General features: G+C 35.9%; 1 protein-coding gene across 5 annotated transcripts; it reads right to left on the bottom strand.

Moving 5' to 3' along the window:
• Window positions 1-1,562: 1,562 nt before the first annotated feature.
• LOC113732543 (E3 ubiquitin-protein ligase DIS1) lies at window positions 1,563-5,548 on the bottom strand. 5 transcript variants are annotated; one of them, XM_072075935.1, is made up of 6 exons: window positions 5,284-5,526; window positions 5,078-5,201; window positions 3,926-4,160; window positions 3,205-3,591; window positions 2,405-2,702; window positions 1,563-1,745 (listed from the first exon to the last, which is right to left on the bottom strand). In XM_072075935.1, exons 3-6 carry the CDS (start codon window positions 4,133-4,135, stop codon window positions 1,693-1,695), a joined length of 948 nt encoding a protein of 315 aa, XP_071932036.1. In that variant the 5' UTR covers window positions 4,136-4,160; window positions 5,078-5,201; window positions 5,284-5,526; the 3' UTR covers window positions 1,563-1,692. The 5 variants fall into 5 exon arrangements, with proteins under 5 accessions (XP_071932036.1, XP_071932037.1, XP_071932040.1 ...); XM_072075936.1 differs by having other exon boundaries at window positions 5,385-5,523; XM_072075939.1 differs by having other exon boundaries at window positions 3,926-4,069; window positions 5,078-5,527.
• Between the last annotated feature and the right edge of the window lie 11,630 nt (window positions 5,549-17,178).

Below are 17,178 nucleotides of genomic sequence, written 5' to 3'. Positions count from 1 at the left end.
AAAAGTATACTTTTACGTTCCTTACAAATTCACATTAATCAAATTTGGTCCCTATCTAAGTTTTCGGCTAGTTTTTTGTCGGAATCCACCACGTGCCTTACACATGATCATTTTTGAAGGGTAAAATTGTCAAATCAAATGCACAATCCAATCCATAGTCCCGCACATTTCACAAGGTGAATTTTTTCATCCCTCACATTTTACAAAATAAAATTTTCCTTTCTTCATTGATCATGCGTACGAATAACTTTTTTTTAAACTCTTGTATATATCTGTTTGATTTTACCTAAATAATACGAATAACATGTAATATACCTCTATTTGATTTCGCCTGAACGTACTATTCAAGTGAAATTAAATAGATATATATATAGGAGTTTAAATAAATAGTTAATTTTGCACTTATGTTCATTTCTTTGTGCTCGAAAATTGAAAACAAAAAAGACATTTAAACCTAAACATTATCAAGTGTTTATATCGAATTAAATTTGGACAGAAAAAATAAACAAAGGAAAAGTATGACAAAAAGAAGTACATGATTGACACTTTCAAATTTTAAAATAATCACAAGACACGAAATTCAACTGTTAGTCTTAAAAATGGAGAGTAAAAATTTCAAATTTAAATTGCAATTTGTTATCATGATTATAGAATTTAAATTTTAAATTTAAACTGTATTTGTTATCATGACTATAGAATTCAAATTAGGACTGATTAATTATATGACCTTATTACACAACTCAATAAATGAATTATTAGTAAAAAAGAAAAAGTTACAAATATTGAATAAATTCATATGGTGAAATCAAATAGATATATATATATATATATATATATTCAAAACAAAATTGTCAGATTTAAACCTATATATATGTATATATTTATTAAATAACATGTGTACAACTACAATTAGTCTGTTTAGATAAAATCAAATAGAAATATATTACATGTTATTCGTATTGTTTAAGTGAAATCAAATAGATATATACATGGATTTTAAAAAAAAAATCTTCATACACATGGTCAATAAGAGATGAAAAAATTCATTCTATAAAATATGAGGGATGAAAAAAATTCATTTTGTGAAATATAAGGGAAGAAACAATTCATTTTGTGAAATGAAAGGGATTATAGATCGGATTATGTAAAATTTGATTTGACAATTTTGCCCCTAAAAAATGACCACATGCAAGCCACGTGATGAATTCCTACAAAAAATTAGTTAGAAACTTAGGTAGGAACCAAATTTGACCAATGTAAACTTGTAAGGAATGCAAAATTATACTTTCAAAAGTAAGAGATAAAAAAAAGTTATTTTACAAAATATGAGGGACGTTTTGTATGATTTTCCCTATTCTAATTTATACCTACTCCTACTCTATACTAGGGAAAAAGGGGATCTAAAGAGAATCTAAAAGGAACTGAAGTGCTACTGACTATACCTACCCCTATTCTATACTCAGACAAGAGAATCCAAAGCGATCCAAGAAAAATCTCGAAGGGACTAAACTACCACGGATCCAAACTTATGCCCCGCTGGTGAGCTTTCCAATAGTCTGAAATTTTGGAATGCAGTTTAATGAATTTAATCCTTTAATCTATATTCAAGTAGAGTTTTAAAACTCTCTTGACAGCCAACTACTTCTAGAGTAATTGGTTTACACTTGTGGCTCACTAGACTACAAAAAATTGTCATTGACTGCCTGATGCTAGCTGGAAAATCCCCCACTGGAGATTACTGCAAACTGCAAATAAAAACCACCCATTATTTCAGTTACAGGCACTTCACATTTCATTCAGTAAGCCAGTTAAAAGCGTATTCAGATTCGTTAATATCCAAAACATTTCTTTCTGATTGGAACAAATGAATATGTTTGACCAATAATTGATGCTGTTTTTTTTTCTAGTGTAGTAAGCAGGCCTTCAGTTAAGTACACTAAACTACACAATCATCTGCCCCTCAGAACACACTGCTGGATGGTACCCTACATGAAACAAATGTTTTACACGGGCATAGGCAAAGAAGAATTAACTATTTCTTTCGAAGACCCAGAATAACTTTTTCACTAGACATACATTAGAATATTTTAAGGAGAATTCTCCGGACTACATTGACATGGTAGCTAGAGTGCCTACTAAATAACTGCTAGATACACTAAAACAACATTAGCAGTATTGCACTAACTATATGTTGCACAACACAAGCATGATGAATTGCATAAAATCAGGACTTCTCACTCATGTATTCACTGCATAGTTGCAAAGAGGGATTGCCTCCTTAAAGTTCAGAAAATACATGACCAGAAGACTCTCAACAGCTAAAAGAACAAATCTACCCCTAAGATAACAAACAATGACGGAAGCTGTGGCCCTATAACTCATCACTGCTCTTTCCAAATCCTACCTGTGACTCTGAGCTTCAATTCCTTCCGATCCCCGCCAGAGAAAAACAGGGCCATGTTACGTTGGATAATGAGGCCATCAAAACTGTCACGAACTTTGCGGTGGCCATCTCTTATGCTTCTAGGAATTCCCTGCCATATCATCTTTCTGCCATTCCCGCCAACCTCGAGACTATAGCTATAGTTTTTGGCCTCATTGTCATCACCCATGAACCTCAAGAATGCTATGTAAACTGGCGCCATACCATGTTGAAATGCTTCAAAATGCAAGCAGAAGTATTGCCCAAAGCAACTGAAAACCTAAATTAAAAAAGAAGGTACAAGAGGTAAACAGATTGCTACAAATGTATAAGAGAAGCTATTAAAGGTTATCAAACAAAGGATAGCAATGGGCAGTTTAATTAATAGGACTCCTCATTATTTCCTACAAGTTCATTGCCCAGACAGCAAGGGACGTCAAAGATCAGAACTACAAACCTGAATGGAGTTACTAATAAATCCCATCATATTGCTTTATATGCATTAACTCCTTTTTAAAGTACCAATTTCTTGTATATGCTTTTCACAACCTTTGGCAATCAACAATTTTGTCACACACAAAATGGTTGTCATACTCTTAACAACTGGGGAGAAAGAGAAGGGGGGGGGGGGGGGGGGGGAGGACAGAGAAGATGAAAGGAGTAAAAGAAAAGGAATGGCTAAACAAACTAGATAGCTGGGGTTTAAAAACCTAGGCTTAGGTAGGAGAAAAATACCAACCACCAGTGAATGACCATCAAACCCACTTGGGGACAATACTTACTGTGAGCATCCATGTAGCATTCTCCACTTCATGTGGATTTGATTTGACGTAACGATGGTTAAAAGTACTGCCATTGTGCATATCAACTTTGTGGTCATCCTTTAGATGGGCCACCAAATAGGGAATGTCACCAATGACCGTGCACTCAGATCCTGCATAGGGGCAGTTGTAGGGTCTAAACGAACATTGAGATTCATGCTTTAACTTGCTGTAATAAGGATATATGCCCATGCACCCAAAACTCTGATATTTACAAGGAAGCTCAAGGGATGCGGCCACCTTCTCCAATGCAAGACATCTGATATTGCCAAGCTCATGCCTGCAGGTTGGGCAGCGGTTGTGCACCCTAGGCTTGCAACCAGAACAAATGGTGTGCCCATTCGAGCACTGCAACAGTAAGCAGAAAACAATATAATTAAATTGAACTGCAATAACTATACGATAAATTAAGATATGTGTACAAGATAAACTTCTTAAATGATTCACATATACCATGTCATCAAATGATAAGTTTCAACATGTAAATGCTATTACACAGGAGAAATAACAGAAACAAGAAAAACCAAGAGAATGTCCCTTAAGATTATTATTACAGATGTTGAGCACTTAAGGGTAGACTAGATCAAATTGATGCAGCTATAAACTGATGATCTACGATTACAAGCTTTCAGTTGACCGCGAACTGACATCACGTACAAAATATTAAAATAAATATAAGTACCTGGTGAATAGGAGGGTACATTGCATTCAAGCAGACAGGACATTCCAACAACTCACGAACACTGCTAGAAACAGTCAGATTAGGTTTCACAGCAATTTGAGTAGCGTCATTCATGTGCTCGCTAACTTCCAGTAATTCTTCATCCTGAGCAGGATCAATGACCTCAGGTTTGTTGCGCAAGTCATCGAAATAACAATTTCCAGTTGACATCACCAGAATAAGCAGCTTAGATCCTCTACATGTCAATTCAGTTAATACGTTGAGTAGCATACATAACCATTCAAATTCATTAAAGCAAAACTATGACAAACAGCATCCACCACAGTAGCAAATTACAGACCAGAAGTAAAATGCAATCACATACAAACTACACCAAAAATAATAAATCGAGAAGACTAAAAGAAACAAGAAGAAATAGTTAAACCCTGCCAACTCTTATCGACATCATACTGTAAGAGTCAAATTTACTGATAAGATAACGGTCACATTCTCACTACTAAATGATTGAACTTTTTAGTGTTCACGATATCAAGAACTAGACACTGAATGATGCACTTGCACATATCTCCAAACGACTGATTATCTTTTCCACGCCAACTATTCAAAGCAAAATGACATCATTGCACCAATAAATCCATTTCCCAGATTCCCAAATGCTTTTAATTGAAAAATAACCATCCATTATGGCCTTAAAAATCTCAGAACTTTAATCCTTTATCAATACTCAAATATTATTTCATTGAAAAAAAAGGAGAAGGTTGACCTATTTGTACACAATTATATTCAGATACAATCGTATAAAATTGGTGATTTAATGTACGGCATATCATTTACCCAATTTCGGATCAGACAGATTTGATTTAAAAAACCGTACACATTAAAATTTACGACACAAGAAATTTGGAGCATATGAATTTCAAAACCAAAATAAAATCCCAAAATCAGAAAACAACCGAAGTTGAAACCGCTTTCAAACCGAACCCATATCAGATCTCAAATGAACATCTACCTCTGAAAATAGTACTAACTAGCAAAAAAATAAAAAGACTAGTAAAACAACAAAAAATAAACCAAAAAAACTCCACGGAATTTTCTGGAACAAGAAAACCCAAAGCAAATTGGGATATCAGTGAGAAAAGAAAAAGAAAGTACCTGGAGAATTTACGGTAGAATCAAAATCCCACGAGAGGAGAGACAAGAAGAGGAGGAGAACCAACCCTAAAGAGGGCTTTGGTGATTTCTGTTATAAAAGTACAAAAAAATCCAACCAACCGACCTGCCAATCAATCAATCAATCAAACAAATGACGAATCAAAGAAATGGAGAAGATAATATAGAATTTAGTGCGGGATTCTTGCATAGTTTTGTCCGGCACTCTGGCATAGCGTGGATAGGGTAGCGAATGAAATCAAGAGATGTTAGGAGGAGAAAATGAGAAATTGGAACTGTATATACGAACCGAACCCCTCTTTTCAATTTTCAATTTTCAAACTAAAGCCGTAAGAGGAGAGAGAGAGAGGTGGGGCGGGGGGGAGCGTGGACGTCGGAGGGGAGAGAGACTTGTCGAAAGAATACAAAACAGGGAACTACTTGACAAAAAGAAGATGAAAAGTTTATTAGATCAACTTGGCTTAGCGTTTGTGTACAATTTGTACTTATGCGTAATCATAGGCTTAGTGTTTGTGAACAATAGTTATGCGTAATTACATATTTTAAAAAGGATTTTTCTAACAATAAACATCTAACATTCACCTAACTTATTATATATATATACATATATACTAATAATTATTATTCTTTCCTATATTTATATATTTTTTCTATTTAATCTTACCTAACGTTTCTTATATTTATTTACTTTTCTTAATTAATATTATATTTTCAAAAATATAACACTTAAAATATATTTTAACGACTATCGTATGAACACCCGTTAGACAGACCGTTTTATAAAGGGTTTTAGTTGTATTCAATTGATACTTTAAAAATGTAGTGTTAAAGTGTATAAAAGCCAAAAGACGGGATTAGGTTAGATGTTAAAATGGAGTGGAAGGGATTGTAAATAAGAAATCTTTTGATTTCTTAATAATTGTTAATGTATACACGTAACATGATAGGGGTTCGATGTGATGTAGATATGTTAATTAATGTCTAATTGGCACCCCTTAAAAAAAACCTTTTGAAAATTGCAAAACATTAGTATTTTATTTTGGTTAAGATGGTATTATACAATTATTCTACCAAATGTATGGGCATTCGTAGCTCAAAAGGTTATTAAAAAAGGGTTTAACTGCAAACTCTTTTTCAAAGTGATTAGAGGAGTTTCTGGCATTATAGTGTTGTAAGTCCCACAGACAACCAAGAGGGGGGGTGAATTGGGTTGATTAAAATCTTAACCAAGTTTATGCACTTTTTCTTTAATGAAAATTTACCTTCCTTTTTAGTAATGATCAACCAAGTAGATTAGAAGACAATAGCAATATTGATCAGAGAAGCAAGTATAGATAAGCAATGAAGATTTTATTAAACAGAAAAGTAAGATAGGGAATCAAACCAAGTGTCTACCAAGCTGTCCTCAAACTTGAAGACCAAACACTAGGAAGAGCAACTTCTCCTTGATGAAAGAAGATCAACTAGATGTACAATGGAGGGAGCACTTCCTCCTTGCCCTAACCCGCACTTAGTCAAGCTAAGAAGTTTTACAATCACTCAGAAAACCCTCAACAAAGCTACACTAAAGATTCTTTCAACCACAAAAGAAATGCTCAACATAAATTCACACCACTTTAAAACAAATCTGCTTTGGAGACTATTTTCTAGCTAAAATATCTCTTGAGAACTTGTAAACAAAGTGTGCAAAAGTCCCTACTTCGTTCAGACCAGTTTGATTTTAAAGGGAACCAGAAATGGGTTTCATCAATGCTTCCAACGGATAGAAGGCAGCTGAAGAGTCAACTAGCCGTTGGGGCTGTCGGACGTCCGACGATCGAATCATCGTCCGAACCAATCGTCCGATGATAGCCATGTTGAGGTTCGGACGTCCGATGAGTTTTTTTGTCGTCCGACAGCACAGCGTCCGACCTTGGGCCGAGAGTTAGCAAGTTATCTTGGAATTTTTCGGACGTCCAATCTGGTTGATATGCGTCCGAGGTGTGCGTCCGATCCTTCCGGGCGTCCGATGCTCCCATATGAGCGTCCGACAGAGCTTCCTTCCTGATGTTTTTCATCCTTTCGGACGTCCGACAGATTCCTTTCGGCCGTCCGACCTGATTGTCCTGTTTTTGCTTCACATTTTGGTTGTTTTGCTTTTGATGACATATTCGAACCTGATTCTTGGATAGACAAAAACACTTGTTTTCGAAGAAGGTTAGATAAACATTTCAAAGTGCCAAGAATGACACACAAGACACACTTAAAAGACAGTATCTTTGATCGGAACAAAACAATTACTAAATTCATTTATATTATTTCAATCTTGTTTGCCACATCCAAAGCATCGTAGACTGGAGTCAATCAGACATATGCTTTCCTTGTTCCATCAGGCCTGATCAAAGTGTTCACTTTCTTGGTCTGTATAAACGAACTTTTGTGATCATCAAAACCAAGAATAACATTTTCTAACGGCTTGGAGTAAAGATGACAACCAGTCATGCTATGTTTGTTGAGGGGCAATCTGTTACTAGACCTCCCATGTTCAGTGGCTCTAACTATGTTAGCTGGAAAGAACGGATGATTATCTTTTTGCAATCTATTGATATTGAACTATGGTTTATTGTGAGTGAAGGACCGCATGAAGCTAACTTTCTTGATGCAGATACAGGGTTGCTTCGGCCAAAAACAAGAGCTGAAATGAATGCTCAAGATAGGACTAACCTCACATTGAATGCCAAGGCCATGAATGTTATTTATAGTGCCCTAGATTCAAATGAATCAATCAGAGTAAAAGGCTGCAAATCGGCTAAAGAAATGTGGGATAAACTAAGAGAAATCCATGAGGGTGGTGACAATGTAAAAGAACAGAAAAAAGCCATCTTGGTCACGAAATATGAATCATTTAAAATTGAACCTCTTGAGGATATTGACAAAATGTATTGCAGGTTCACTGACTTGATCAAAGATCTCGAGGCGTTGGGCAAAGAGTACACCTTGGGAGAGAAAAACAGGAAAATTCTCAATGCTTTGGGCAAAGAATGGGAAAATAAAGTGACTGCAATAGAGGAGGCTAAGGATTTAAGTTCTGTGCCTATTGAATCTATCATTAACTCACTAACCTCTTATGAGTTGAAACTGAAATCTAAAGTGCAGGAGGAAGAGGATGCTAGAACAAAGAGAAACATTGCTCTAAAGACTACTCAAGGTGAAGATGATACAGCTCACTTGGATGATGAAAACTCAGATGGTGATGATAATGATCTTGCTCTCATCACCAGAGGCTTCAATAGAATCTTGAATAAAAGAAAGTTTAGAAGGGGAGGACCTAGCAATCAATTCCAGAATCAGCCATCTATCACAAAGTACAAAGGAAAACAAGATTTCAACAAGAAACAGTTGGACAAATGCTTCGAATGTGGACAGCCTGGACACTATGCAAACGAATGCCCCATGAAGAAGATGAAAGATGGAAAAGCTGATCGGAAGCCAAGATTCAACAACTTTCAGATTACTTGGAATGAATGCAACTCCGAAGGGGAAGTTGAAGAAGAGGAAGAATCAGCTCAAATGGCCTTCATGGCTATTGGAAATAATGAGGTAACTTCCCCACACTCTCAATCTGAAAGTGATAATGATAAAGATGATGATCTTGAATCTTTTGTTGAAAAACTGCATAATGCCTTGAAGGAATCTTATGATAAAAACAAGCAGTTAAAACAGAAAATGGCTTTTCTCATTCAAGAAAATGCAAGTCTTTTTCAACAAAATAAACAACTAAAAACCGACAATAAAAGTCTAGTAAGAGCCGGATGTAATGTTCAAGATGAGCTTGATAGAAAGACAAATATTTGTGAAATGCTGAAGGAAAGACAGGGTGATTTGGAAAAAAGAATGGACAACTTGGATGAGACTCTGAAAGCAAGAAAGCAGGAGTTTAGCAAAAGGAACATGTTATTTACCCATCCTACTACTTTTCAAAGAACATTTGCACACAACAAAATTGCACATGGGTTCACAACATATAGAAGAGGTGGATTGAGATATATCAAACCAGTACATGTTAAGGACTCTTCCATTATGTGTGGTTTTTATTGTCAAAGAGGGCATTTGAAAGGTAATTGCTATGTGAAAAGAAATCTGAACAAAGGGATGAAGTGCATGTGGTTAGTTAGATACAATGCTAACTATTATGGACCCAAAAATTAAAAAGGGTACCAAACACCTTTTCTTTTCAGGAAAAATGCTCAAACAAGTCCAAATGGTTCATTGATAGCGGTTGCTCAAGGCACATGACCGGTGATCCTTCCTTGTTCATAAAGCTGAAATCAAAATCAAGTGGAAAGGTAACATTTGGTGATGATGTGAAAGTTAAGACAATTGGAATAGGTGATGTTGGTAAGGATGGTGAAACTTTTGTTCATAATGTGCTCTTGGTTGATAACTTAGGTTATAACTTGCTTAGTGTTAGTCAATTGTGTGATAAAGACTTGTATGTGTTGTTTAAAAAGCATGAATGCATTGTACTTGATTCCAAATATAATATTGTGTTCAAAGGGAAGAGGTTTAATGACATATATATTGTGATTCTTGATAAAGTTGATTCTTCTAATTTAAAATGTCTTAAAGCTTCAAATGAAGATCCTTGGTTATGGCATAGAAGACTCTGTCATTTTAACATGGATTTACTAAAGGAAATTTCGAAAAAGGAGTTGGTTAGAGGCTTGCCAAAAATCAGTTTTGATAAGGACAAAATATGTGATGCATGTCAATTTGGGAAGCAAACAAAAATTTCTTTTAAACCAAAAATGTGTGTATCTACTTCAAAACCTCTGGAACTCTTGCATCTTGATTTATTTGGTCCCACTCAAATCACTAGCTTGGGAGGTAAGAAATATTGTTTTGTAATTGTTGATGATTATTCTAGATACACTTGGGTGATATTTCTTGCTCATAAAGATGATGCCTTCAAAAATTTTACTTCAATGTTTGCTAAGTGCAAAATCTGCTTGGGTTAAAAATTGTTAGGATTAGAAGTGATAATGGGACGGAATTCAAGTATTGTGATTTTCCAGAATTTTGTGATCATAATGGTATAACACATGAGTTTTCTATTGCAAGAACTCCACAGCAAAATGGTGTTGTAGAAAGGAAAAACAGGACTCTCCAAGAGGCTGCTAGAACTATGTTGAATGAATGTAGGTTGCCTAAATATCTGTGGGCTGAAGCGGTAAACACTGCATGTTATGTGATGAATAGAATACTCTTGAGACCTATTTTAAAGAAAACTCCTTATGAGCTGATTTTTGATAAGAAACCTACGGTTGGTTATTTCAAAATATTTGGTTGTAAATGCTTTATTTTGAATCTAAAGGAATATCTTGGTAAGTTTGATAAAAAATCTGATGAAGGAATATTTTTGAGGTATTGTGAGAATAAAAGAGGATATAGAGTTTTTAATAGAAGGACTCTTGTGATTGAAGAAGCTATACATATAACTTTTGATGAAACCAATGATGATAATTCCAAAAGTTCGTGTGAGGATGATGATGTAGGTGTTCGAGAAGGAATGGAAAAGTTATCAATTGGAAATGAAGGAAGTTCTAAACCAGCAGCAACTGAAATGGAAAATGAAGTTCATAATGATCAAGAAGAGGAAGATGAAGACAAAAATGATGATCCACTCAAAGATCTTCCCAAGGCTTGGAAATTCAGCCAAAATCATCCAAAAGAGCTGATAATTGGTGATCCATCCGAGAAGGTAAACACTCGTTCCTCATCTAGAAAATTGATTGACAATTTTGCTTTAGTTTCTCTTTTTGAACCCAAAAATATCAATGATACCTTAAAGGATGAAAACTGGATTTTGGCTATGCAAGAGGAACTCAATCAATTTGAGAGAAATGAAGTTTGGACACTTGTTGATAGACCTCAAAATCAACCTATCATTGGCACAAAGTGGATATTTAGAAATAAGTTGGATGATAAAGGTGTTGTTGTAAGAAATAAAGCCAGATTAGTTGCTAAAGGATATGCACAAGAAGAAGGAATCGATTTTGATGAAACATTTGCTCCCGTAGCTAGATTAGAATCTATTAGAATGCTACTTGCTTTTGCTTGCTTCAAAGGCTTCAAATTGTTTCAAATGGATGTTAAAAGTGCCTTTTTAAATGGTTTTATTGATCAAGAAGTATATGTGGATCAACCCCCCGGTTTTGAAAATACAAAATTTCCAAGTCATGTGTTTAAACTATCTAAAGCTTTATATGGTCTAAAACAGGCTCCTAGAGCTTGGTATGAAAGACTAAGTGGTTTTCTGATTGAAAATGGTTTCAAAAGGGGTGTTGTGGACACCACACTTTTTACTAAGCAAGTGTTGAATGACCTTCTTATTGTGCAAATATATGTTGATGATATTATTTTTGGTGCTACTAATGAGTATCTATGTAAGGAGTTTTCCACCACTATGCAAAGTGAATTTGAAATGAGTATGATGGGAGAATTAAATTTCTTCCTTGGACTTCAAATACATCAAGCTCTTGAGGGAATTTTTATAAATCAAGCAAAATATACCAAGGAATTGCTGAAAAGGTTTGGCATGGAGGACTCAAAACAAGTTGGAACTCCAATGTGCACTTCTACAAAGCTTGACAAAGATGAAGAAGGTAATCATGTGGATGAAAAGCATTATAGAGGTATGATCGGAAGCCTACTTTATTTAACCGCAAGTAGACCTGATATTATGTTTGCTGTTTGCTTGTGTGCTAGATTTCAATTTTGTCCAAAAGAATCACATTTGAATGCTGTAAAAAGAATTTTTAGGTATTTGAAAGGTACATTAGACTATGGTCTTTGGTATGCTAGATCTAATGAGTTTGCTCTATATGGTTATTCGGATGATGATTTTGGAGGTTGTCATGTGGATAGAAAGAGTACGAGTGGAACTTGTCATTTTCTTGGAAATTGTTTAGTCTCTTGGTTTAGCAAGAAACAATGTGCAATCTCTTTGTCTACCACCGAAGCGGAATATATTGCCGCTAGTGCATGTTGTGCTCAACTTCTATGGATGAAGCACACTTTGAATGATTTTGGATTGTTGTATGACTGCATGCCTGTATTCTGTGATAATACTAGTGCTATCAATTTGACCAAAAATCCTATTCATCATTCTAGGACAAAGCACATAGATATAAAGCATCACTTTATTCGTGATCTTGTTCAAAAAGGTGAAATATGTGTAAATTATGTTTGTTCTAAAGATCAATTTGCTGATATTTTTACGAAAGCTTTGCCATTAGAACAGTTCATTCATCTAAGATCAAAATTAGGAATAATCGAAAAATCATCTTAATTTTCTTTGGGTCTTCGGACGTCCGAAAGAAGATGAACGGACGTCCGATGATGTTCTTCAGCCATTTTCCAGATTGCGCTTGTTCGGACGCATCTGTCGGACGCACAACTTCGTTCGGCCGTCCGACAGAGCAACGGCTCATTTTTTAAAAAACAACTTTCTTCCTCAATTGCCTCAGACTCTTCCTATTCTATTTTCTATCGGACGAAAACTCTCCCTTCCCTCACTCCCAAATTCGTACCATTTTGAAGCTCCCATTCCCAAATTGACTCAACCAAAACAGTTCCTGGTCAATTGCAAGTCATTTTTCCTGATCATTTCACAAAATCATCTATCACTTCGCACATTCCCAAATTTTTCTCAAAACCCTACCTTCTCATAACCGCTCTGTCAAATCTTGTACAAGGTCGTTTGTTCCAAAATTTTTGTTCGATTCACTTCCCTACTGCTGTGTGCATTATTTGCATTCTTCACTCCACACATTTCGCGCAATGGTGAATCTAAGGGGAGGAAAAGTTACTGCCGGACGCAAGCATCCACTCAGGGATGTGGATGAGGATCTTCCCACTGTCAAACGGACATCCAAACGCTTCAAAAGGGGAGCTATCAAGGGTCAAATGTCACGGCCTACTCCACAACCCACTTCTCAACCAGAATCTGGACAGGGGACCTCTTCTCAACCGCCTCCTAAATCAGTCCCCCTCCCTCCATTCTTTGATGATGCTGCGAAAGACAAATACGCCTGGATATCCCAGAAGGGTGTCATCCCTCAAAGAACTGTAAACCCCTCTGAATTTCGCTCCATAGGGTTAGAGTCCATTCTGAGTCTATTTGATTTCCAGAAATGGTCACATCTGATTTCCATGCCCAATGTCTACTATCCTGATATGCTGCATCAATTTTTTGCCAATCTTAGGAAAGGAACTGACCAAACTGAGATCATGTCTAGGGTAAATGGGGTAGACATAATCTTTGATTCTGATGTTGTGAATTCCATTTTAAATACTACCATTGAACGTTTATGCAAAGATAAGGTTGCTAATTTCTTTTCCTATGAAGAGCTTCCTACTGCTGCAAATCATTTTGATGGGACAAAAATGTTAACCTATTTCAAAAGAAGTTTTTCCTCACCTGCTGATGCTAAGTTGAATGATCTGGCCCCTGTGAATTTAATTGCTTTTTCTATCATTTCAAACCTGCTTGTGCCCACTGATGGGCACAGAACTGATGCAAACAAAATGGAGTTGTATCTATTTTATTGTTTTCGAGAAAAAATTCGTATTGATTTTGGTTTTGTTATGTGCAAGTTTTTACTTCGCTATGCTACTGACTCTCGAAGAAAACTATCCTATGGAAAGTTTCTTCAAAAGATTTTTGAGTTTTACAAAGTTCCAATTCTAGGTGTTTGTCCCAAAGAAGCATCTTCTTATGCCTTTACCAAAGCATATTTTGAAAGAAAAAATCTTGTTTTTAAAGATAATCTGTGGGCATATAAGGGGGCATCATCTAGTGAACAGAGGTCTAAGACTGTACATGATCCTTCACCCATTTCACTCACTCCTATTCACCCTAGAAAGTCTGCCATTAAAGCATCTTCCTCTTCCAGTAATGAAGTAATTGAGCTTCTTCAAGAACTCAAACAGCATGTTCTTCTTCTAGAACATGGTCTCATGCTCACCATGTCTTCTGAGCAATAAACTGCCTTTCTTGACAAAAAGAATCTTCTTTTTCCTCCACCTGTGGTTGAGGAAGTTTCCCATGACAAAGAGTCACACCCCACTGATCCAAGTTCATCAATTCCGGATCCTGGTTTTTCAACCCCTGTGACTCCTCATGGCACCTCTACATTAGATAAAGGCAAGGCACCAGTTGAAGAGGCTGCTGAAGATGATGAAGAGACTGAAGAGGAGGATCTTGACCAATATCAGCTCTCTCGGAGGACACCTGGATCCACTTAGTTCATCATTTAGGACATTTGCATGTTGTCTGTCTCGTTTATGTGTTTGTGGTATTCAACAATGAATATGTAATGTAATGGATATTTTAAGTTTCTTTTGGTATGTTTTTGATGAATGTTTAAGTTCTGTTTTGATGGATGTTTAAGTACTGTCTTGATGGATGTTTGTTTGTCTATTCTAATTGTGTGAATATAATGAATTTTTTTTTTTGGTTTTCATTGATGAATGTATTTGTGGATGTGTTGATGTGTTGATGTAATTGGTTGCCCTTTGTGATGACAAAAAGGGGGAGAATGGAAATGATATACTAATTGATTGATATGTTGGATTTGATGAGGATTTGATGATGTTGGATATGTTGAATTGATTGATGGTTTAATTAAATTTGGATTTTGCTGATGGATTGAATTGGTGATATGTTGGTTGTGAGTTGCTTAATTGTCATATTTTTGGATAATTGTCTAAACTCGGTTGGGCAGTCTAGTGAGGGGGAGGTTTTCAAAATTTTTATGATTCACTAAGGCAGGGGGAGTTCTTGTCTATTTTGAAAGGGGGAGTTTTCATTGCAATCATCAAATTTCATTTCAAACTTTTGTTTTGTCATCATAAAAAAGGGGGAGAATGTTATTCTTGGTTTTGATGATCACAAAAGTTCGTTTATACAGACCAAGAAAGTGAACACTTTGATCAGGCCTGATGGAACAAGGAAAGCATATGTCTGATTGACTCCAGTCTACGATGCTTTGGATGTGGCAAACAAGATTGAAATAATATAAATGAATTTAGTAATTGTTTTGTTCCGATCAAAGATACTGTCTTTTAAGTGTGTCTTGTGTGTCATTCTTGGCACTTTGAAATGTTTATCTAACCTTCTTCGAAAACAAGTGTTTTTGTCTATCCAAGAATCAGGTTCGAATATGTCATCAAAAGCAAAACAACCAAAATGTGAAGCAAAAACAGGACAATCAGGTCGGACGGCCGAAAGGAATCTGTCGGACGTCCGAAAGGATGAAGAACATCAGGAAGGAAGCTCTGTCGGACGCTCATATGGGAGCATCGGACGCCCGGAAGGATCGGACGCACACCTCGGACGCATATCAACCAGATTGGACGTCCGAAAAATTCCAAGATAACTTGCTAGCTCTCGGCCCAAGGTCGGACGCTGTGCTGTCGGACGACAAAAAAACTCATCGGACGTCCGAACATCAACATGGCTATCATCGGACGATTGGTTCGGACGATGATTCGATCGTCGGACGTCCGACAGCCCCAACGGCTAGTTGACTCTTCAGCTGCCTTCTATCCGTTGGAAGCATTGATGAAGCCCATTTCTGGTTCCCTTTAAAATCAAACTGGTCTGAACGAAGTAGGGACTTTTGCACACTTTGTTTACAAGTTCTCAAGAGATATTTTAGCTAGAAAATAGTCTCCAAAGCAGATTTGTTTTAAAGTGGTGTGAATTTATGTTGAGCATTTCTTTTGTGGTTGAAAGAATCTTTAGTGTAGCTTTGTTGAGGGTTTTCTGAGTGATTGTAAAACTTCTTAGCTTGACTAAGTGCGGCTTAGGGCAAGGAGGAAGTGCTCCCTCCATTGTACATCTAGTTGATCTTCTTTCATCAAGGAGAAGTTGCTCTTCCTAGTGTTTGGTCTTCAAGTTTGAGGACAGCTTGGTAGACACTTGGTTTGATTCCCTATCTTACTTTTCTGTTTAATAAAATCTTCATTGCTTATCTATACTTGCTTCTCTGATCAATATTGATATTGTCTTCTAATCTACTTGGTTGATCATTACTAAAAAGGAAGGTAAATTTTCATTAAAGAAAAAGTGCATAAACTTGGTTAAGATTTTAATCAACCCAATTCACCCCCCCTCTTGGTTGTCTGTGGGACTTACAATTGGTATCAGAGTTTGGTCTCTTTTGATCAAGCTTAACCGCTTAGAGTAAAAATCATGGCAACCATAAAAGTTTCTTTTTTAGAAGGGCAATCTATTGATAGACCACCTATGTTTAATGGTTCTCATTTTAGCATGTGGAAACAAAGAATGATGATTTTCTTACAATCCGTTTATATTGAATTATGGTATGTAGTAGAAAATGGTCCTTATGAAGCTAGAATAGTTGACTCTACCACCAATTTGAGTAGATTAAAGACTAGACAAGAATTGAATGAAAAAGACAAGAGATACCTTTCTTTGAATGCCAAGGCCATGTGTATATTGTACAATGCATTAGATGTAAATGAATCTAGTAGGATTAAAGGTTGTAAATCAGCTAAAGATATTTGGGATAAATTGTGTGTATTTCATGAAGGTAACCAAGATATTAAAGAACAAAAGAAATCTTTGCTTGTTTCTCAATATGAATTTTTCAAAATGCATCCTCTTGAAAATGTTGATAAGATGTGTAGTAGATTTTGTGACATTATTGAAGATCTTAAATTGCTTGGAAAAGAATATTCTTTGGGTGAGAAAAATAGAAAGATTTTGAATGCCTTACCAAAAGAATGGGAAAACAAAATAAATGCTATAGAAGAGGCAAAGGATTTAAATTCTATGTCCATTGAATCTCTTGTGGATACCCTAACCTCTTATGAATTAAAGCTGAAATTCAAAGTGCAAGAGGAAGAAAATGCAAGAATGTATAAGAGAGGCGTAGCTTTTAAAGCATCTCAAGTGGGGGATAACCCATCCTTCATGGGTAATGAAATCATGGAAGTGGACAATGATATAACTCCTCACATCAAAAGTTTCAAGAAGATCTTCAACAAGAGATGCTCAAGAGGAGATTGCAAAA

This window comes from Coffea arabica, chromosome 2c (assembly GCF_036785885.1).
Source record: "Coffea arabica cultivar ET-39 chromosome 2c, Coffea Arabica ET-39 HiFi, whole genome shotgun sequence".
Taxonomy (NCBI): Eukaryota; Viridiplantae; Streptophyta; class Magnoliopsida; order Gentianales; family Rubiaceae; genus Coffea; species Coffea arabica.
Note: the sequence above shows the minus strand (reverse complement) of the source record. Positions and strands in the feature narration are given on the sequence as shown.

Bases quoted from the DNA above. Each gene is read 5' to 3' on its own strand.
- LOC113732543 (XM_072075935.1), bottom strand. From the start codon at position 4,135: ATGTCAACTGGAAATTGTTATTTCGATGACTTGCGCAACAAACCTGAG. The intron at 2,703-3,204 runs GTAAGTATTGTC...TTTTTAATTTAG, and splicing joins ATGCTACATGGATGCTCACA to GTTTTCAGTTGCTTTGGGCA. The intron at 1,746-2,404 runs GTAGGATTTGGA...TTTTATTTGCAG, and splicing joins ATTGAAGCTCAGAGTCACAG to TTTGCAGTAATCTCCAGTGG.